The 23,386-nt window shown below is 36.6% G+C and overlaps 2 protein-coding genes across 3 annotated transcripts in view; one reads left to right on the forward strand and one right to left on the reverse strand.

Annotated features, from left to right (window-relative positions):
• The window catches only part of BEND4 (BEN domain containing 4), a 35,974-nt gene extending 24,621 nt beyond the window's left edge, over positions 1-11,353 (forward strand). The window contains exon 5 of one of the 2 annotated variants that reach the window (XM_033060673.2): positions 2,915-11,353. In XM_033060673.2, the coding sequence (XP_032916564.1) occupies positions 2,915-3,132 (218 nt within the window). In that variant the 3' untranslated portion in view covers positions 3,133-11,353. The remainder of the gene's footprint in view (positions 1-2,914) is intronic. The other variant, XM_033060674.2, reaches the window with a different exon arrangement.
• SLC30A9 (solute carrier family 30 member 9) overlaps positions 11,063-23,386 on the reverse strand; it is a 33,624-nt gene continuing 21,300 nt past the window's right edge. Inside the window, exons 16-18 of the mRNA XM_033060672.2 lie at positions 20,353-20,482; positions 18,841-18,954; positions 11,063-17,419 (exon numbers count right to left, since the gene is read on the reverse strand). Coding sequence (XP_032916563.1) covers positions 17,375-17,419; positions 18,841-18,954; positions 20,353-20,482 — 289 coding nt within the window. The 3' untranslated portion in view covers positions 11,063-17,374. The remainder of the gene's footprint in view (positions 17,420-18,840; positions 18,955-20,352; positions 20,483-23,386) is intronic.

Genomic DNA, 23,386 nt, shown 5'->3' on the forward strand with positions numbered 1-23,386 from the left:
CATTCGTCATTACACTCTTTGATAATAAACTCAGGACATTTGTTAACACCAATACGCAGTAAACTAACCAAAGGACTAGTTAGTCTAATGTCTAGTAAGAATGTGATGCACAATAACACAGTGCATCATTGGGGTTAGAAGCTGAGTTTCAGAGTAGGTTTGAAAATATTTTCTAGGGTCAAGAACATCTCCAAGTTAATTACAAAGTCTACATAAGCGTGTTGTCAAGAATTTAACTTATTTTTTAGCATACTGATGCAACATTGCCTGAAAATGTTAGGGAACAACTTTTCCCCATGTTTAGCCTGAAAAGAAAGGGGAGCTTTGCAAGCATTTCACAATGTCAGAGAGTGAGGATATTGCACAGAAAGGGTACGAATTGAAAAGAATGTTGTGTACTTTGGTTTCCTAAAATTGTTTGAAAAGGCTAGTAGCAAGCTTTGTAATAAAACATACAAAACAAGACTTTTTAAAGCCAAAGTAAAAATATGTTTTTAGTTTCAACATCCACATTGTATAAATGCATATGCTTATTATTTCTTTAATTAACTCATAGTTAACTTTATAGTATTATTTTAGCACATACATGGAATTTTGGTTGAACTAACCTCAAGAATGTTTTACTAATCAATGCAATGTAAAAAGCTGTCTTGTGGTCAGTCAGTGATAAAAATATCTTCACACATTCAACTGGAGTCCAAAGTGGATATACACATCAGATATATAGGGCTCTTCCCATTTAGGGTAGAAGAATCCAACAAGGCTAAGTAGATAGGACTTGTGTTTAGGGTACATTGATGTAACCAGGTAATTAATTCAGATTTTACATGTAGACAAATTAGGAAAACAAGCTCTTTTTGTACTACAAAATAATCTTTTAAGCTGCTGTATGAGACTACCAGAACTCTCTCTGAGCTAACTGGAAGGGCAAGTCCATCTCACACCATGCTGCAGTGGTCTAGAGAGATTCGGGGACCCAGACATTCTCCTGAAAAATGAAGGCTGGGTACAAGTACTTTAGCATTTACTAAGTTACTTTGAGTATCATCTAATAATTTATGCACAAGCACAGTGTTTATACCTTTTCTTCCCCTTTCTCTCGCCTGCCTCTCAAGACTAATAAGAGATTCACCTGTACATGGAATTTTGCTTGTGGACACTCTCTTTTCTGAGGTCCTGGACACACAGAATGTGGGGAGCACTCCTTGGGAGAAAGAGAAAGGGCAGTTTCTTTAATTTTCAGAAGCTTGAGGAGGAAGTCAAAACATGCAGTATGTAATGACCAGCTAAGAAAGCAGAGGAGACAGCTCTCCCTTTGGGCTTTCATGCGTAGGTGGGAACTTGACAACTTTCTCCAGTGCTGAAAGTTGGCCACTACTCCTACTCATTTACAAGCCAAGGTAACAAGTGTCTGACTAATTCTCAACACAGCTAATTATGCCTTTCCACCATAGCAGGGAGTGCAAATTGGTTCTCTGTCTGCACTCTGAGTTTAAATATATATAAATAAACATTTTTAATATACTCCTACAACTGACTGGTGTATGGAACCAATTTTAAAACATTCTGGCATGCTTAAATTTTAGAATTACTTCTTTACGTGGTAACCATTTCTCTGAGAAAAAGACAAGTGTGTGGGGGCACATGTGAACATAACTAGGTAGGAATTACTGTTGCCTGTGTGGATTTCCAGGGAAATGAATTTAAAACGGAGATTGCTATCTCTTTTGCAGACACACTGCTGGAGGAGCTATGCAAAAATCACATCCTAATTGTCCAACAGATGAGATACCTTGCAGGCACAGAAACTCATGTAAAAGCACAGCATTCCCTGTCTGGAGATGTGGTGACAGTAATGAAGTTACCTTACAACACTTATTGTGCTGCTGGCTTGTCAACAATAGAAAATAGAATTTAAAAATATCCTGGGACACACAATTCTGCATGAGGGAATAACTAATGTTACAGAATAAATAAGCAGCTCAGTTTCTATATCAGTACAGTGTATCCAATATCTCTAATAAGATGCCCTCACATTTAAAATCATATTTGGATGTTTCAAAGTCCAAATACACCTATTTGAGCTATGTCTAGCAGTTACAACTCCAGAATTGGCAGGGCACCTTCTGCAAGTCTAGCATACAGCACGTCAAAGAATCAGAAAAATAAATTATAAAAAATGTAATCATCACATACAAATAGCTGTATGTGGCAGCACCAGATATTTAAATAGCTAAAATACATGCAGTACAATTCATTTTCTCCTGCATTGAAAAGTATTGCAAGGCTCCCCAAATCAGTCCTCTGATCTCATTTAGCTGTTTCTAATGCCAAGTTAGTCTCTGAAAAAATAGGTGTAAAATACAGGGAGATGAAAATAGCAGAACTTAAAAGGAAAGATATCCCAAACAGACAAGGGCACCAATCTGAAATAATGGCAGTGACATTTTCCAGCAGTCTTGGGGGCCCCTGCAGGTTGCAGGTGCTGAAGGAGCCAGCAGAGGGAGGTCAGAAAGATCCAACAGCAATCACCTTGAGGTATAGATACCAACAGCTTTCTCATGAATTATATCCTGGCTCATGTTAGCTTCCACACGTGTTGCACATGCTGAATCACAGCCTTCACTTCAGATTAGTTCTTTGTATTTCCACAAGAAGGGATTTTACATCCAGGTCCCGCAAATCACATAGGCAGCTCAGGAATAACAACATACACTGCATGTGGAGAAACACACTTGTACAGAAATGAAATGGGTCCAAGTGGCATTTTCATGGCATCCCCCATAAGGCTTTACTTCTGCTTAAGTAGAGCAGCAATTACCTCCTTTCTTACTTCCCATGAGCTTTTGACACCTGGGCAGTAGCAGATGCTGCAAAGACAAGTTGCATTTTATCCCTGCCTGTTTTCCTGCAGAGTTCATTAGGATGCACTGCACCTCCAACCCCGACTGGTGGATGCCATCTGAGGAGCAGATCAACAAGGTGTTCAGTGACGCTGTGGGACACGCGCGCCAGGGCCGCGCCGTGGGGACTTTCCTTCACAACGGCCACTCCTACTACGAGGGGACTGACCACCCAGGAGCACAGGATGAAGTCTTCAACAGAGGTATGCAAGATGGATCTGCAGATTGATGGCAGTGAGAACCACCTCATACAACAGTAGCAGACAATTTAGGAGAGACTGTTTGTTAAACATACTTAACCCTGCTGTCATTTAGGAGTCCAAAGCATGTTTGAACACATACTGCATACATTTCAGCTTCTCCATCCTACCATATCCCAGTTAGCAGAAAGAAATCCATTTCAAGACCTGCTTTATGGGACTTCTCAGTGCCTATTATTTCCAAACCCTTCATAGCACTCAAAGGGAACGTGCAGTTCATTTCATCCAGTTGTAGAGGAAAGGTCATTTAAAAACTATAAAAATGTCAAAAGAAACAGCAGCTACTATCTCTTCAGCCTATTGATAACAATCCCAGGCCTGGACTCAGAACAGCTGGGTGCTATTTGCTTTCCCTGACTAGAAGATTTAAGTACAAGTCTGCACACTTACAACAAAAAAAAAAAAAGAAGTGATTTCCCATTTGCTAACAGAAAAGAACATAATTGTAAATGCTACCTTAAAATACCACACAAAATAGAAAATCCAGGGACTTTCTTAGCCAAATCTGTCAGGAAATTAAGCTTCTCAAGTAAAACAGCAGTACTCATCAACAGCAGAATCCTTCAAAGACCCAGAACAATAACAGGCACTTCTAACAGATAAAAATTGCATTGTATATCAGATGGACAGTATATTTATCTAGATTTCTAGAGGATTAGAGTTGATCATGACAGTTTTCATTAAAACAAGATTGCTAAAAACAAATTGCCATTTCAGAAGACAGATTTTCCTTTGTCTGTTCCTATTCTGCAGCCATATTACGTAGCTTTAGAGGTTTTAAATTGCCTTTTCTTGTTTTCACTCTAATTTGTGTTTTATATCCATTCCTTGAAAGAGGTGAGGCAATGTGCTGGTTTTGCTCAGTGTTGCATTCAGGGAGGGGCTGGGCAAGGAGAACCTGGTTTATTGTTCTGCAGTAAGTAGACATGGGATCCAGACTGAGAGCTGTAAAAAAGGAGCTGTTGGAGCAGAATTCACAATGGTGCACAACACTGGAAGCAGATACTAGCTTTAAAAACAAATGTCAATCCACAAAAAGAGTTTAATTTTAAATGTTTAGGAGTCCATTGTCCCTCTAAATTGATCCATGCCAGAAATATGCAATGCCAAAGAAACGATGCCCTTTCCTTTCCACGTCAGGGTGTTTCCATTTCCTTACCTTCGTGTGCTCACTCAGGCCAGTGTTGGCATCCTCCACAGCCTGAACCAGCACTTCCTGAGGCAACATTTCCCTACTGGCAGGTACAGGGAGGTGTTTCTGGAAAGGAAGCTCACTCCACTTTTGTCCATCCTTAGTGCTACCTCATCAGTGTTGGCTCTCCTGAACGCGTCTCTCATACTCCCCAGCCTTCCTCACCGCCTTGTGTGAGCCACAAGTGTAGCTACTAATGGTCCTTTTACCCTTCTCCTCCCCTTCCCCACCTTCTGCCCACGCACCAGGCAAGGCAGGAGGCACTGGACCCTTCCCCAGAGACCAGGAGGGGCTCTCTGGGGTGCAGCACTCCTCGAGGCCCAGCCTGGCTGCAGGGCTGAGGCAGAGTCCCCAAGTCCTGCCCACCCACACGGGAGCTCCTTCCTGCCCTCTTGCCTCCCCTGTGCCTGTGGGTTCCCTGTGACTGCTCTCTCCTGACCCCTGGGGAATCTCGGGACATGGGCTCACCCTGCACTGCCATAGAGAGGACTTTGCTCTGTCCCCATATGCTTTAGGCCCTCAAATGTCCAATACCTCTCACTTTAACTCACTTTCATTTTGGTGATTTTTTTTGGAAGGGGGTTGAAAGGTACTCACTGGCCCCAAAATAGTTAATTTATTTTCTAAAGGTCAATTAGCAGTTTAGTCACACAGAACCTTACTAGACCAATGGGTTTAGAACAGCATTCCTTCATCACAGGCAGGAGGTGACTTTCTTGGAATGGTCACACCATGTGGTGGCCTCTGGAGGAGAAATTCAGTGTATAGAAATGTCACAGTACAGATATCCTATAGTAGTTTTTCAGTGTTGAACTTACACTTTTTTAAAAAGAACTATAATAGAAGATGTTACATTGCTCAGATGGTGTAAGTCTTGCTGGTCTATGTTTAATGTGGTGACACATGCCAGAACTATTTGGTAAAACATGTCAGAATGTGTGAGTCAACATTATACTGTAAATTTGTCCACAGCGGTATGTATCATGCTGTATTTTTGTAAACATTGTGATGGTTTCCTTTCAGATGCTTTGTTGTATGATGTTTAAGATATAACCACTTTTTAACAGTCACAGAACAGAATTATTGAACTGGACAGACCTTTCACTTAATAACTGGAAGATTTGCTGAAATAACTAGTAAGCCTAGCTTTATTTTTAGTGTAAAAAGCATAGCCAGCATCCTGGAACCACTCACAATCCTCTACTCTCATTGTGCAAAATAACCAAAAGTATAATTTCATCCTGAAAGCCACTTTGGTAGTAGAAATGGCTTTGCAGGTTTGGACCTTTCTTTATGAACAAAATTTTGTCCTCAATTGCTTATATGCACTGGCCAGTGACATGAATCATGGTCACAGACAGGCATTAACACACACCAGCTCATATTTTTGTTCATGTTTGGTTTTAAAACAACAGAGTATAAAAACTTTTGTCAGTTGTCTGTTTTTAATTGCCATAAATGGCCACTTGACCCACTCATTTCATTTTTAAAATCCCAAACCTTGCACAACAACTTATTCCAGTTAATTTGTTCATTAGGTGTTACAAATTCAGACATATTGAAGCATCTAAATATCTGCAATATGTTAGATATGGGACCTGAAATAATAGATAGCACATAAGCCCTTGCAGAGGGAGATATCCATATTTAGGCAGTGTGCTTTATAAGCCAGCACATCCCTTCCCAGCAACAGAAGGAAACTGCTATCTATCATGTCACTCCAGAAAGTCCCAGGAGGACAGAGATTCTTGTCTTATCCTTCCATAGGCTTTAATCTTACTGTCATTTATGTATCTGCCTTCTCTCAAACCTTGTGTAGCAGCACCGCACGCCCATCTGTGCCAACATGCCTTCGCTATATTTTCTATGACAAATATTTGTGGAGAAACTGTGATTAAAAAAAAACATTAATCCTGATATTTTTATTGTTATGGTGTAGTTAATTCTATGAATACTTTCTTATGATGATTGTACTGTGTAGAGTAAGTACAGATTAGGGATAGACCTTTATCAGATATTGTACAAAAGAAAAGTGCATAGTGTAATATAGAATAGTAAGGTTTTTGTGACAATTTCTATAGGATGTGTGAATTGTTTTCTATGTGGCAACACACATTTCTTTTAAAGAATATAAAATCTTAGAGAATTTTTTAAACAGTCAATATTTTTTAATTATAAAGACATTTGTTACCTACAGTTTACTATTTCAGGTGTTAATTCTAATTTGAATATTGGTTTTATTACTACATACCTCCAGTTCCATTTGTTCTGTTGCATAAAAATGCACAATAAAAGTTAGTCTCTGGTTAACCTGTCTCTTTCTTTCTCTAGAGGCAATCTTGTGTCAGTGTGACAGCCATGATACCTGGGTATCACTAGAAATATATATTAAAAGTTTTAGATTTATATAAAGAGCTAGAACATTTTCTTTTGCATTAAATGCTTGTTTGGTATGAAGCACCAGAAAGCACAGTGAAAGATTATGAAGAATTCAAGTATGAATATAATATAAATCATTTTTACCTCAATGTACAACCACAGAGATTTATGTGCTGGTTAAATAGAAAGACTATTCAAAGGAAGTACCCATCTGCAATCTTAAAACCTGGATTTTCAAGCAGTGACGTTTAAATCCCATTTTAATTCAGAACCCAGTGATGGCTGAATGCATCCTGTTCTCTTAAACGCTTTAGAAAATCCTGGCTTCAGATAATTTGTAGAGGAATTACAGTGACAAACATTCACCATGGCAAACCACTGCTGCTGGGCTGTGAAGGCAGGACCTGCCCACAAGCTGGTGTCAGCCACTTGAAATGGTTATCAAATAGTGCCATTATAAAACAATGCTTCTGGGTGCCTGTGATGCTGCAAAATTAACTGGGGTTGAGCACATATTTCCAGCCTACTGCTTCTTTTTTTTTTTATGAGGATCACAATTAGTGAGAGCAGTTTACTAACCCCCCACCAAAATAATTTCAGGTAACTGAGCAATGGAGGTAGAAAATCTGTGTTAATCCATCTGCAAAAATTTATCATTAGCTTCTCTTTGAAAAACTTTGACTTCCCAGACTTTTGGGCAATGGCTGGAAATGTCTGAGGGTAGATCAGAGGCAGGAGGGACTAGGAATGGGCTGTGTAAACCAAAAGGGTGAAGGAGCAGTACAGGCAGGAACCCAGCAGGGAAAGTTGGCAGGGAAGAAGAGAAGAAGGTAACCACAGGCAGCAATTGGGTTTATGAAGCTCAAGAAGAGAGATTAGGTCTAACAGCAGGGCGTATGGAAGGGAATAAGCACAAGAGGCAGTGCCTGGGGCTGGGCAGGCAGAGAAGGGGTACAGAAGAAGTATCTGGGATGGGGAAGAAGCAGGTCTGCGAAGTAACTGCAGTGGAACAAGCAGCACAGATGCAGAGTGTAATTCAATAATGCTGCATATTATCACCCTTCCACTAAATACCTGTTAAACATCCAGGTAAGGCAATGGCCAAACTGTGCTCCTGCTGTGCAGCAGTGCTGGTGCCCTCAGAAACATGGCCCCTGCTGGCACTTATATCTCTCCTGAGGCACAAGATGTCCCTGAAGAGAATTTTAAAAGTCCAAGTCACACATTGAACCTCATACGTATAAAGGTATTTACTTTTTACCTCATTTGCTTTGAACAAGCTCCTGTGCAAGCTCATGTTATTAAAGTGTTTGTAATCTTACTTTAATAAGGTTAATCATGTTGCAAAATCTTGTCCTCAAGAGTTCAGCTAGGCAAGGTTTCTCTGCTTCCTTCCCTCTGCTGAGGCACTAACTGAAGCCAGTGACTGATACTAGCTCAGGCAGCATGGACAGCAATACAATGTGTACTGACTTGCAAAGTGAGTTTCTGTTTGGAAACAGGCACATTATCACAGAAAGAACTCCATATCTCAAAAAGAACTCCTCTTTCCCTACCTGACTCTTACTTAGGCTCATCAGTAACTATGAACAGTACCCCAGTGCTTCAGCACAAGGTAAGTGTGAATACAGCTCCAGGCAACCATCACATAAATCTTAGTTATTGACAGAGCAAATCCACACCACTGATGTGACCTGACCACACCTTAAGGCCTATTTAAATCAGAGGCTGAAGTACAAAAACAACTTTTACTGCAAATGTATCACATTAAGGAAAAAAAATAGAATAAAAAGCCACACCAACAGATTAATTAGCTAAATTGAGAGAAAAAAGTTTGACATGAACTTACACAAAAATGTTGGGAAAATGCTAAAAAATCCTTTTGTCCTTAAAAACACTTTAAAGTTTCCCACTCATCTGACAGATATAATTGCCTCAACTTAGATTGTCTTTGTAGGAAAATGGAAAGAAACAGGTTTGCTAATGACTCAAAGTAGTTTCCCATTAGAAAAGTTAATATTAAATTTAGTTGCCATTTAGGAATAGGGTAAATAGTACAGCAGAAAAAGTCTAATTAAACCTTTCAAAAATGCCTGGTAGCAATGTGATTGTAAAGCTGAAATTCTTCCAAAATTATGTGAGAACCTCAAAAAGCCAAAACCTGAATTACTTATTAAACTGATGGAAAGAGGGATTTTTTTATCTGCTACAGGATAATCCAAAGAAGCAGAGCAGCAAATTCCAACACAGTTTCTTGACAGACTCTCAAGCTCTCTTTCCCATCCACAGCATCAGGAAGACTGTTCAAGGCTGAGACATTTCCATGAAAAAAGTTAACCTTACAAATGACCACATTCATAAACCCACCAAAGGCTTCCCAGAGTACCACTGCACATCTCCCTCAATGATCCAGAAGTGTCCAATTACCTACTCAGCACATGGAGCACCTGGAACACAGATTTTGGAATTGGTCTTCTCCACCTAAAATCCTTGTTTTGAACCATCTGCAAACTGAGCTTCTACAGTGAAGGCCACTGGAAAGTCTTTCTTGCATCAAGGTTTCCAAGTTGTCCAAATTCATAAGGATCTTCTTCCACAGTAATTTTTATTTTTGCTGAGATACTGAGAAAGTTGTCTTTCATGAGAAACGTGAGTGAGGTACAAATCTGCAGCCAAAGACACCTACATACAGTTAAAACACACAGGCACAGAGGTTCATAAATGAATGCATTTTTATGCACATCAAACTCAAGATGGATTTTCTTTGTGATTGTCTTAGAGAAAAATAAACTCTCCACATTTAAACCTTAAACTTAATGCTTTGTGTATCCCGAGTAGCCTGATTTAATGATTAACTGCTGTTCAATCAGTATTTGGGGTAAAAAAATACTTCTGTAAAACACTGGTGTCAGAAAGAGAACCTATAAAAAATCTTACTAAGCCCCAATTCAGCACCAGAATTGAAATCTAAATTAAAAAAAAAAAATTAAATCACAAAAAGCTTGGGTAAATCAATACATGTAATTTACTGGGAGCTGAGCTGGCAAAACTTCTGTGAAAGCAGAAATTATGTCCCTTTTCCTAGGGTTTTCAAAAAACGTTTAATTCAAACGCTAAAGGAAGGTTTACTTTTCATGATCTTTTAATAAGTCCCTCATAAACTATTTGCAAAGACAAACTTGAACAGGACTTTTAAGTTCATCTTCTACCAGCTGACTGCAAGGTCCCACTCAACCCATTTACACCCATTTAACACAATTATTTGGAAATGCCACAGACAGCAAATAAATAATGGATTTTGAAGATTCCACGTTATATTATGTGAAAAGACAGAGCTCTCTCCCTCTTTCAAAATGGCTGAGACCACTTGCTTGGTTATTCCAACAGCCCAAAGACAGCCCAGTATTTCAACTTGACCTCAAATAGACAAGAGATGAGGCCCTCAAGTCTGTCACTTCTCTGTTCAGGTGAATCTTGTGCCATTTGGTTGATTCGAGAAAAAAAACTAACACAACAAACCACAGGAAACCAACAATCTTCACTTGAGAAAGGGAGTCTCTTAATTATGAAATTAAACATCTTTAGCAAAAAGGACATACAGTGCACAGCCAAAATCTTTCCTGCAGTATGTTGCTCGACCACTTTATTTCTGGTATGTGATACCAGAACAGACAAAAACTCCAGTTTTTCAAGTGTCTCCATCAACCAGATTTCTAACATTTTTGACTCTTCTTTCCAACCACATAAAATTTTTTAGCCCAATTAGAAGCAGTTCTTCCCATAACTGGACAAATAAGCAGTTTTACTGGTATTAGTGATAAAAACTGGCACTTAAGTGTACCAGACAGTACATTAAATCCTTTCTAAGATGACTAATTTCAAGTCTTAAGAGGCTTGGACAGCTTTGCTGGGATTGTGAAACTGTGGTTACTATGCAAGCCTAACATATAAATCCATTCAAGGAATTCTTCACACCCTTGACTATACACAGACATGCAACCCATCTGTAGTACAATCTTCATGTCATCCTTGCATCTGGATCAGGACAGGTACTCCAAACTGGAGAGAGTGGGGCCAGTGGGGCCTCTGAGCCAGGCAGAAAGATCTTTCACAGTACTGGGGAATGAACCAACATGAGGGCAGGGGGTGAATGGGATCAAAGGCAGAGTTGCCAGCAAGATTCAGAGAACAAATACAGAGCTTGGGCAGCCTGGGCAGGTTGCTCCCTCACCAAGCACGTGCTATGAACAGTGTGTGCAGCATCACAAAGGCAGACTGAATAACCAGTACAGATAGATGGATAAAACCTTTGTTTTGCATCCATAAAATAGTTATATGCAATTTTAATTCAGAAACATAGCAAATCATCAGCTGCCTAAAGCCACTATTATTGCTTACTTTTCCAATATATATAAAATTGCTTAAATTAACAGAACACAACCCTTACTGGCTATGTAACACTTTACTGAGTAATTACAACTTCCAGACATGATACAGAATGTACTGAATTCAAGTATAATTACAAAACAAAGAACATATGCAGGTAAGTATTCCAATGTCTACACCTCACAAATCAAAATGACTTGCGCATACTAATATGGAGTAACCAAGACACAGAATGAAAAGCCAATACGCCAAAATGCAAGGTGCAGGGTGGGGAGGGGGCTGGTGAATCTGACTAAAAGGCTGCATGGAAAAATGGATTTTGACTTTGAGATTGCCCTTTGAAAGTTCTACCATGAGTGAAAAATCTTCACTGTTGACTTTCAAATTTAATGCCATCTAGGCAATAGCCACAATTCTTTCCAAACACTAGGCATTTTTCAAATACTTCTCACACAGCTCTTCAGCATATTTAATTTGAGGAAAAACTTACAAAATCCCTTTTATATTACATCATTTACACATCATTGCTTTTTTAATCTTCTGACTTCAGATTTGAAGCACCTGATCACAACCTCTAAAGTTTTAAACACAGTCTAAATTCAGATTACAAAAAACAAACTTATGCTAGATTATGGATCTGTATTCCACTATTTTAACAGGCACCTCCTCCCCAAAACAGAACTATGAATACTGGCTATACAAAAACTTGACTGGGCTTGCTGCTAGTGTAGCACTTATAAAAAGTACGTAATCATGACCTGTTCTTTTAATTGAAGACTTTGATTTACACAGGGAAAAAATGTCTGCAAGCACCCTACGTAATACAGAATATTTTCTGCCTATTATAATAGGCTATAGTGTCTGTGATATTTAAGAAACATACATCCTTTTCACATTAAATTTTGAATGTTTTATCTCCTTTTCAGAATGTGATTTAATTAAAAATCTTGCTTATCCACGGACATCTCAGCAAATTGAAAAATACAGACTAACATATTCATCAATGACTACAGTACACTGCAAGAATTCTGGAGACCTTAGAACAGAGCACTTCTTTTTCCACAGCACATTCAGTATGGTGCTTCAGTCATCTTCTGTCTAAAAGAATCAATTAATTTTCTCTTTAATTCACTCCAGCTCCGACTTCCACAAATAACATTACTCACCCTCCACTTACCAACACATACCTCACCAACAAAAACTGAGATTTCAACATCACCCTTAGCAGCTTTCAGTGGACAAACAGGTTTGTACTTGCAAGGCTGAACACCATATCAGGACATAGTTAGAGACTCTGATTTTCAGTATAGGAAAAAAAAAAGTTTTTGCTGGGGGAATTACCCAACTATCAGAATATTGGTAAAAAAAAGAAATCGTCATCCTATCTAGCTTTGTGCATTCTAATAAAATATAATTTCTTACTGTTCTTTACTTTTCCTATAATTATTTCTTATTTCTGGACAAGTTCTTTAGATTATTTTCATCCTTTCCTATTTCCAAACTATTCCAATGTCTTGGGTGTTTTCCTTCTTTCTATTCCTTTCTTTTTATCATATACTTTTAGTTTAATTTCTTCTGTTTCAGCAAAGCCTGACTGACTGCAGTTTCTATAGCCATACATCCACTTGGAGTTTCCATTTTATTTTCTTCAAAGGACATACATTTCAAAAATTGAACTACTGTGCTTTAGAGCCTGGATTCCTATTTCTTTTTTTATGTAATATAGTCTACTTTTGATCTTAATGATTTGTGTCTCACTAACAAGAAAGGAAAAATTACTTTAGCTACACAAACGCTCAATTAAAAATAATCTTTTTGGTACATCTCAACTTCTCATTTACATTATGCAGGTAAACTGCAAGAGAGATGTTAGTGGTACTCTCTTTTCAGAGCCAACAATAAGAATAGAAGCAGCACAATACTTAAGCTAGAAGGAAAAAAGCACACTCTTTTTTAATATTCACTTCTGTAAGCCTTTAGGTATGTGCAGAAGGGAAGGTTCTGTACAGGAGTCAATATTTTTCAATTGTTCTACCATGCTAAAATGCCTCAAGAACATTTCACCATAAAAGGAAACACTTTGTTTTTAAATCTTAATCAATCTGGTGCTCTGGTTTCCTCTTATAAGGAAGACATTTAAGTCAAGTTTAGAAAAAAGATTATGTCACTGACAATTTTCAAAAATTGCCACACTTTGAATAAAAACTCTTTGCATGAAGACTGTATTTGATGTACCCATCACTATTAGAGGTACTTTTATAACGTATATTTTTTCATTACAGAAAAAAAGAAAAAAAACAGTTAAAATTATTACAAATAAAGAGGACACAGGACTGCAATCAATGTATAACCTAGACAAAACATATCTAAAAACATTCCTGAACTCTTCTTGATAAAAGAGGGGGCAGCAGAAATCCCTCAAAAGCTTAGTCTCCAGGTACAGCTGAAAAAGCTGCACCTGACAAAAGCAGAAAACTTGGTTTTGGCTAACATGGTTTGTAGCTTTCAAATCAGTAATCACTATTCTCAACTATTAATGAACAAGAAGTACTGAACAAAATTCACAGACTAAGAGCAGAATTTAGCCCTGCTTTTAAAAATATAAGATGTTCATAATAGCTTCTTCCTCTAAAACTTAGAGTCACTTTAAAAAAGCAATAAAATCTGTATGGGAATTCAAGGAAGGAGAAAAACAGAGTCTAAAAATGCCTTCAGTTCAAGGATGAGTCACAAGGAATAAAGGATGTAAACTTGCCTTAAAAAATGTGCTCCCCCCACTACTTCTGGACCAGAACCCAAACAACCAAACAGTCCCTGTAACACAGTAATCCACTGAGGTATTTACTACTACCACTGTATCCTTGAGAAATGGTTTAAAAATGGAGGGGGAAAGGGACACCACATCAAATGCTGATTTCCAGTATACAGTGGAGACAATTTAGATTTGAAGTTCCTTGTTGGGGGAAAGATAATCACTTCAAAATTTTATCTTTTACCAAAAAAAATATTCTACAGAAACTTGGACTTAAAATACATTCAGATCATTCAGTATATTGAAACACTAAGACAAGTTTTTCAAATATTGCAAGTTTTACAGAATTATAAGTCACTGCACAGCATGTAAGAAATCTTCCACTAAGCAGAGAGGGCAGCCATACTTTGAACACAATTTGAAAAAAATAGAATCTGCAAGGCCAGTCTACAGAAATAAATTATTTTAAAACACCACACCTTAATTGAAAAAATCCTAGAATATAACTTTATTGTTAGGCAAATCCTCACTTCTTTTCCTTAGAATCTGTAAAAAAATCCATTTTGTAATTGCATTTGTGATAAAGAAAAATTCACTCCTTCACACATGTACAATTCTTTAAGGTGAGGACTCTATCATGTAAAAATAGATGCATTGGTTAATTATTTTCCCCAACAACAATAAAACAAAAGTAAACTAAGTAGTGGACCCACATCACCTCAAGGTCTATAAAGACAGTTAAAGGAAAAAAAAAAGCAGTAAAAATGTCATATTGTTAAAATTAATTCGCAAATTATAACATACAAATTAAAATGTAACAGCTTGGAATTACTCTTCCTTTCCAACCTGGCAGGCTCAAAGGATCAGCAATTCCACCCAACTGCATGACATGTAAACTTACAAGGTACTGCCAAAACCAGTCTGCCTGCCTTTCTGTACTATATCACCATCCATGTCACTTTAAAAAAAGGGACTGGGTCCTCAGACTGGTCAACAGTAATCATTCAAATCCTGGCATCTTGAATTTAACATATTGTGATGCTATAATCAGTAAAGAAACTGGGAGACAAGGAACTCAATTCTGTCTTGGAATATAAACCAAAGGTGTGGATGGATATTTTTCTGACTCAAATAAGGAAAACTAAGATCAGAATTCAGATGAATTACATCTCCAATTAATAAAAAAACATTTTATAGTCTTTTGGAGCAGATATCCTGTAAGAATATAAGCTCCTACCTCCTCTTGCAAACAATATAGGAACACTTGTTATTGAGATAACATTTACTAATCTTGTAGGGAAAGGTTTGCCCTGCAAAGTGCACACTGACACTATTCATTCATCAATAACTTCAGCATGCAAACCACTTGGATCACACTGGCTGTCTTCACTAACCTCTGCAGGAAGAACACTTCCCCAGTTTAACTTCTCTTCAGGTTTTTGATTTTGGAAATAGCTGATTTATTAATGTGTTTATTCAAATTCAAAATTCATATAAATATTCTAGGGAGAAGAAAACAGGTTATGCATTACCAGATTCCAGTACTCTTCATGAGTAAGACTAATACCAGGAGAGTGCATACTGAGATGAGATGAATTTTACATGGAAGGGCAAGGAGAAAGGTAAATTATTTATAATGTGCTAAAATATGCCCTATTTATTTGATATGAGAGACTTCTAAATTACCTCTAAACTACATTTTAAATCATCAGGCTTAAATATACTATTTTTACAACAGGAGAAAACCAGATAAAGTAAGCCTTTTTTAGAATAAACCATATGATTAGGTAATATGCTATAAAGAAGCCACCAGTGAATAGGGATTATGGAAAAGGGTACTGAGGAGATCCTTTCACCCACAATTACTGTATGTGAAGCCCCATCTGTAACTTAACTCTGGAATGTTTTTCTACTTAAAATGACCAGCATGCAAAGTGCTTTGCAGTTGTCAAAAAGGCATGTTATTTTAAATTCTCATTGCTCACTGGTGACACCTAATATGAAAAAAAAAATTCTAAAATGCTTTTAGTTAAATCTAGACATATTGGTCTCCACAATTACTTGCTGCAATGCTTTTAATATAAACTTAAATTGATTTTTGAAGAATTATGTTTCATATCAACATTTCTTCTTTCAGCAATTCAGCCATTACTCAGCAACTGAGTTACTAGGATGATCTTATTACCACCTGTCACTCACAAGCAAATCTTATTTTACATTAAAGTGCATAAAGAATTTTCCTCAGTGCTATTTAAAATGGTTATTTAACTTATTTCAACCTGCATGTTCAGTACTCATGGCCTTATTAATAAAGGCTGGGTCTCAAAGGATCTGGTACAACTTGAGTACCTACTGCAGAAAGCCTTGAGACAATTGTACACAGTTGTAAAATTTCACATTTCAAAGTTATAAATTGATCTAAATCTCTGGATTTTTGAGGACCACTGGTAGAACTACTCTACTTTCCCAAACAAGCAAGGTCAAGTTATAAAAAAATTCAGAGTAAGTGGTTTTGAATTCAGGTAATATCTAAAGGCAAATAAATTAAAATTACAATGTATTCATTTGTTTAATTATAAATAGATCATTTTTTACTATTATATATTCCAGCTACATCTCTCACATCTTCTAGCAAAGACCATATCTGGCAATAGAGTCTATTAAAATATAAAAAGCCAAAAATGCGAGGTAACTTTTAATAAGCACTACCATAAATATCTCCTAGATTACATCTGAAGATACTTACAAATAAGAAAACAAGTATCAAAGTAGGGAAAAAAAGCAAATGAAATTTAAAGAGAGGAAGTGCACCAAAAGTTGTATGCAGTAATTTTTCACAGTAATTTAATGTACTCTGGCTAAACCCATACAGCTGGCTCCTCTATGGTGAAAATCCTTGTTTTCCTCAAGTGCAGTTGTAATTGTAACGGTGGCAAAAAGCAGGTTTCCAGGTCATGGTACTTGAGATAAGGCCAGCGCCCATTTGAAACTATTTATCTCATAGAAAAGAAAAATTGTGAAACAATCACATAGCTGAAATATTACAATTTTAGGTTGGCAGGTTCCACTGGAACAAACTCTTCCTATCTAATCTTAATATCTCCCAAGAACCTTTAATGATATCTTGAAAGAAACTAAAGAAGTGCAAACAGACTGCAAAGGGACACAAATGGAAAAAACTATGTGTGTTGTATAGTTTTCAGGCAGCTGTATTTGCCTTACTAAACCTCAAGTTTTAAGTTCTGAATCGAAGTAAATCTACTTAGACAGACTCTCCTGTGGAATTTAACTCAAGTAGCTTTTTGAAACTGATTTTGCCATGGAAATTTTTGTCGCAAGTCTAGCGCTCTTCCAGAAACAGAAGCAGTGCTAACAGTCCAGGAAGCCTACAGCAAAGGAAGCGAGGTATGGTGCTGAGTCACTGCAATCTCAGAAGCTTTTCAGCCCTTTACGTGACTTCTTTCCACAAGGGGAGCAACCTGAAGATTTGTCCTGTTCAAGTCTAAAGTATCTCCAAATCCACATGACGAACATCAGGATTTCGTTGCTGAAACAAAATTTAAAAAAAAAAATGTACTGAAAACATTCAAATACATTTTTGCACATGATTACAAGTAATGTGTTTCTGGTGTGATGTTGTCAACTGGATAACAAATCCCCTTTTTGGGTAACATAGGTACTATTTTAAAATAAAGAAGAGTTTCAATAAACATTGTCCATATTATAAGCCATTTTTGGAAGGCTAAGTTGTCTTTATATTTTAATACCTTTCAACACCGTGGATAAATTAGTTCTTATGCTTTATAAAGTATGGAGGAGCTCTCAATTTTAACAAGGCTGTAGAGTTTTATATAAAACTCTTCAGATACACAGGCATATGCTCACTTCACTTTCTTAAAGTTATAACAAATACTTTCCTGAATAATGGGCAAGATTGCCAAAATAATTTGTTCTATGCCACTGAAACTATTTATAAAGATTCACAACACTGTTTCTATTAAGAAATACGCATTTTTGATATTACAGAAATATGTTATCACCATTACATGAATTATACAATCCATGGGAAAGTTATGACTTCAAAGACATCCAGCATGTGAACCTGACTAGTATATTTAGTAAAGTTTATTCAATACCAACACAGTAGCTATATATATGCCTCTACCAAAAAGTATCCACATTTATAAAAAATTTAGGCATGATCCCACTCCTCAAAAACCATGCATGAAGAACTGATTCAGACAGTGGAATTAAAATCAAAAATAACATTTTGATTCTTAAACAGGGCAATCCTAGGCATAGAAACTTAAACAAGAATATTTATTAAATATAACAAGCAAGGACAGACATGCTCTTTAACTAGGGGTCAGTATTCTTGGAGTTCTGAATTCATGCCAGGAAGGCAAGACTGACAGCCCAAATACACTTGCAAAATTAAAAATGGGAACAACCCTTTCTTGCATCAGCCAGAGGATATTTAAATTGTAGAATGAAAAAAAAAAGACAGTTGAGAGGCTTTTGTAAAATAAACACTGTACAGCTTCAACAAGAGTGAAATATATTAAGTAGCAGTCCCATCATCCAGAAATATTTAATACAATTCTAAGAACTAGTTTAAAAAAAAAACCTACTTTTTTACAGCCAAAACAGAATTCAACAGCCTAGAAATAGTTTGACATTCTGAGAATAGAGAAATAAGATACTCTCAGGTCTTCTGAAAGAAAATTTGTTCTGTGTTGGTATAAAATGGAAACAAAGGTGTAACAAATGGATCAGTGGCAATGTAAGGATTTGGTGGTGATCAGAAGTTAGATAATAATACTATAGTAAGAAAATCTGCATTTGTAATATCAACTCTTTTTTTTTTCCTCTGTCATATATACAAATGAAATCCCAGAAATTAGATGCAGTGATATTGTTTAAAATATATCACAGAATGAGCACACACTAATAAACAGTTAAATTTACCTTCAGGTCCTTCTCAAGTCTGTCTACTTCAGCTCCCAGCATGTCAACGATATTCTCACCATGCTTAAGCATAAAGGCTTCTAATTCTTCAAGGGTTTTCACTTGCTGAATTTCCTAGGAAGAAATTAAATTTAAGAGATTCAGATGAGGAAGAGAAAATAAAGGAGCAACACTCCAGAGGGTCTTGACATATTTCAAGAGGGAGGAAAAAAAACCTAAACAAAACACTTCTGCTTTTGCCATTTACTCTCAAAACATCATCTGTTCTTCTCTCTCAAAGACACAGAAGAGTTGCATCTATTTGATGAAAACAGCTGGCTCTCTCATTACACCTGCATTTGATACAAAACCTTCTTCTATCTTAAATTGATTTCCTCCTTAACTGTCTAAGTAAGTTTAGAGAATTTCATTCATTTTCCACAAGTTTCTGCGGTATTCCTCACAGCAAGGCAGAGCAGGGTACTCCTGTGTATTCTTTCTCCATCTTCTACATGCTTGCCATTCCATTATACTGCCTACCCTGGGCATCACATAACCAACTCATCTGAAAGTCCACAAGGATTATAACAAATGCTGCTGTAAATATGACTCCTCCACAATATCACAAACTTGAAGACAGGAAGTCAGACTAAGAGACAACAGCATATGAAACTAAAGGAATGAGATCAAGGAAGACACGGTGTTAAACTCCACCCTCCAAAAAACCACAGACATCAGCAGCACCAAAGCAGCTACTACAGTGCTGCCATGGAACCATACAATGGTTTGGGTCAGAAAGGACCTTAAAGATCATCTAGTTGTTTCCCCACTGCCATGGGCAGGGACACTTTCTGCTACACCAGGTTACTCAGGGCACCATCCAACCTGGCTTTAAACACCTCAAGGGATGGGGTATCCACAATTTCTCTAGGTAACCTGTTCCACTGCCTCACCACCCTGGCCACCACAGTAAAGAATTTTTCTCTTGTATCTACTTTATGTCTATCACCTTTCAGTTTAAAGCCATGAGCTCTCCTTAGAGGTCTCACACCAAGCTGTCTGGAAGCCATTTGTCCTGTAATTTATCTCAGCTGCATGTTTAGGATAATAGGTTATTTTTTACAAATCTGTATTTTCTAACAAAACAATCACAATCATAGAATATTCTGAGTTGGAAGGGACACAAGGGTTATTGACTCCAATACTTATAGGAATGGGCCATGCGGGGAGCAAACCTACAAGCTTGGCACTATTAGCACCTGGCTCTGACCACCTGAACCAATCTTAAGGGTAATGAGTTTAAAAAAAAACCTGTCCTCCTCTTTCTCAGGCCAGAAGTATGTCTTTTTCAGCAGCACATAATACAGTTATCTCTAAGTACATTTAAAACCCTAACACAAAGTAAGACTGCAATCCTTCAAATGAAGAAGTGAATTGTATCTCATCTATTTGCAAGTCTTGGGTTTAAAGGTACTTGAAATTAGAAAGTAATATCAAATATTGGGGGTTACAAAAGCAATTTTTTACACATACTTGTAGCAGCTGTTCAATGTCTTGTTTTTCCAGGTAAGACCGAGTAACAACACGCCCATCAAAGTCTACTTCTGCCTTGAATCTCACTTTGCTCATTCCCATGTCTGTGGCTTTAACATCATGAATTGCTCTGAAACATACATTTTTGAAGAAAATGTAAACAACATAGAACAAACCACTAGCTAGTTTGACATCTCAAGTTAACAATATTGTCACCACAAAACAATCCTGTAATTTTAATAGGTCAGTCTTTGACAAAATATCCTCATTTTGCCCACCCACACTTCCATTAAATATTGATTTATGTTTAACTGGTTATATCATTTCCACATGTTTTTGCAACACAAACACATCTATAAATCACTGCAATAAAAGACAACTAGAAGCATCACAGATTCAGAACTAGACTAACAGTGTATTAAAAAAAATTCCACGATTAAAAATGTGAGAACTTCCTCATTCTGTGTTAAAAATTTAAATCCGACTTATTTTCCTCTGCAGAGAATTTTTTGTGCATCTACATGACACAAGGACATGTTGCAATCATAGAAGTGTCCTTTCCTAAAAAGTTGGTAAAGGCATGATCTTTTGGAAAATTTTAAAAATACATTTGATATAAGAAAAAGTTACGGATGTTGTGTTTGGAACTCATTTTTGATCCTTCAGAACTATTAATCACAGCTTATTGAGATACACCTGTTTGTAAATGCTGAAAATGCATATTTATTTAGAGGTTCCTAATAAATACCAGAAGACAACAGCTCTAATGTTTATATTTTGTTCCTTTGAAAAATTCTGGGTTTCTATAGCAGAGTTTTGTTCCAGCTTATTGGATAAATTTTAATATGTGAATATAGGTAGTAAACAACAAGCTCTTAATTTTTCTGGGACAAGAAGAAAACTCAGGACCAAGACATACCAAGATGAATTTCGAAAGTGAAACAAACATAAAACAAATTATTTCATTTTTTTTCTAATTATATTAACAAAAACTCAGCTTCTCTTCAAGACCAAGAAAGTTCAAAATTGCCACTGCAGAGTAAGTTTCTACATTTTTTAATCAAGGTCAGAAAAAATAAATTGAGACTAAAACATGGGACACAAATCAGAAAATTTTAAAAATTCTAGCTTCTGACATTTTCAAAGTAAAACAAGTATAAAAGATTTCAAAGACTTAGTTTCATTAGCAGAAAATGCATTCTTGACTATTTGGTAAACTCTAACACAAAATTTTGATTCAGCAATGCAGCTCAATTGATGGAAAGTACAAAACTTTACCTCCATTTAGTCTGCTAAATTGTGCAATTTCACAGAATCTGTAAATTTAGCATGCCCTTTGTCTTAAGCAAATTTACTCTTCGAACTAGAAATGCTTCTTTGCATCTGAATGTTTATAAATAGTAAATAACTTCACAAGCAGTGCAGGAAGAAAGCAGAAGGCATGTATATTGGTAGGAGCCTGTTAGAATTAACAGCCAAGAAGAACAGGAGACAGAAACTTTAAGATGAAAAATCACAGGAAACTTTCACAGAATATTTCTTGCAATACTCAGGGTGGAAGAGAGGTAAGCATATTAAAAAATAAATAGAACATAAACATTAAAAAAGAAATAGAACACAAACTAAATATAGACACACCAAAAAATACATCTTAGTAAATATTTAAGCAGATTAAAAGAACTATCAGCTTAGCGGCAGCAATAAAGACTTCCCAGCTCCATTCCAATTCACACAACTATTCTGTGGGAAGTTATTAAATCAAAACATTATTAATTGGAGTAAGCTAGATGGCATCAAATTACCTCATCCCAAAGAGGATATTTAAGATAACAGATGTGGTTAATAAAGAGAATTTGGAGCCACGTGATTCAAAAATGTGGAAGACATATCAAGTGCCTATCAGAACTAAGAAGATAACAAGTGATATTTGAGATTCTCATTAAGCAGTAGCCTGATAAAATTCAGTGAAATTATGCATATTCTATAAATGTGAAGGGAAACAGTCTGTCTTAGTGCATACAACCTGACCGGGAAAGATAAGACAGTGAGTCAGGAAGAGAAAAACCACTAATCATTCAAAAATACAAATGTGTACGCTAAAGCTTAAGCTACAAAGCTTGCTTATGGAAGCTTCTGGATGGTTAGTAGACACCATCAATTCTAACTAGGGAAAAGAGCAAGTTTCAAATTAATGAAAAATTTGTCAGAGAACGCCAAGTTACTGGTTTTGAGCAATTGGTCGTAATATTTTTGGGTTTTGTTTAAATCAGAATGAAAGATTTTCCAGCACAACAGAAATACAACTACGCAACAGCTGTTACAATGAAGTAAAATTAAGGATGAAACTGTCACTAAGAATAGCTTATGCCTAGGAATCTGTCATTAAATTCCATAAGAACAGAATCAGGACAGAGTCTGTACCACATCACATATCTTATTTCACGGTTATGAAAGGTTAATCTCCCACAGTTCAGTTAAGCTGAATACAAGAATGATTTATGCACCAAAGGTATCAATGAGTTAAGAACTGAATGTTTGTATAGCAAAAATAAAATCAAATCATTTTCCAGCTGAGAACAACTCTGAAAGCCTATTCAGGATCATGAGTTAAAGATGAGCTACAACTAGAAAAAATTAAGAAAAATTAAAAGAAGGGGGAAACAAAGAGCCATGAGGCTAAAAGAGAAATTATAAAGTCCAACAAGCTGAAAGAAGCAGAAGAAAGTCACAGAATGTGATACAAACCAACTTTTTTTAAGAATTTCAAAGCCAAAGGACAACATGGAAACAAGCTTGCTACTACACAGAAATCAAAAATTGTTACTGATGAAACAGAATAGGAAAAAAGATGCAGTAATTGTCTTCTTGAGCTAAAAAAGCAAGATTATTGCAAGTATAATAAAACATTTCCCTACTAATAGCAGAGAAGGATGTAGAATATATAAATGGAAAAAAATGCTTCTAATCCAATAAGTTCCGTAACTTATATTCAAAAGTTAAAAGAACTAACTATGAAGGCAATTAATTTTTCATC

This window comes from Catharus ustulatus, chromosome 5 (assembly GCF_009819885.2).
Source record: "Catharus ustulatus isolate bCatUst1 chromosome 5, bCatUst1.pri.v2, whole genome shotgun sequence".
NCBI lineage: Eukaryota > Metazoa > Chordata > Aves > Passeriformes > Turdidae > Catharus > Catharus ustulatus.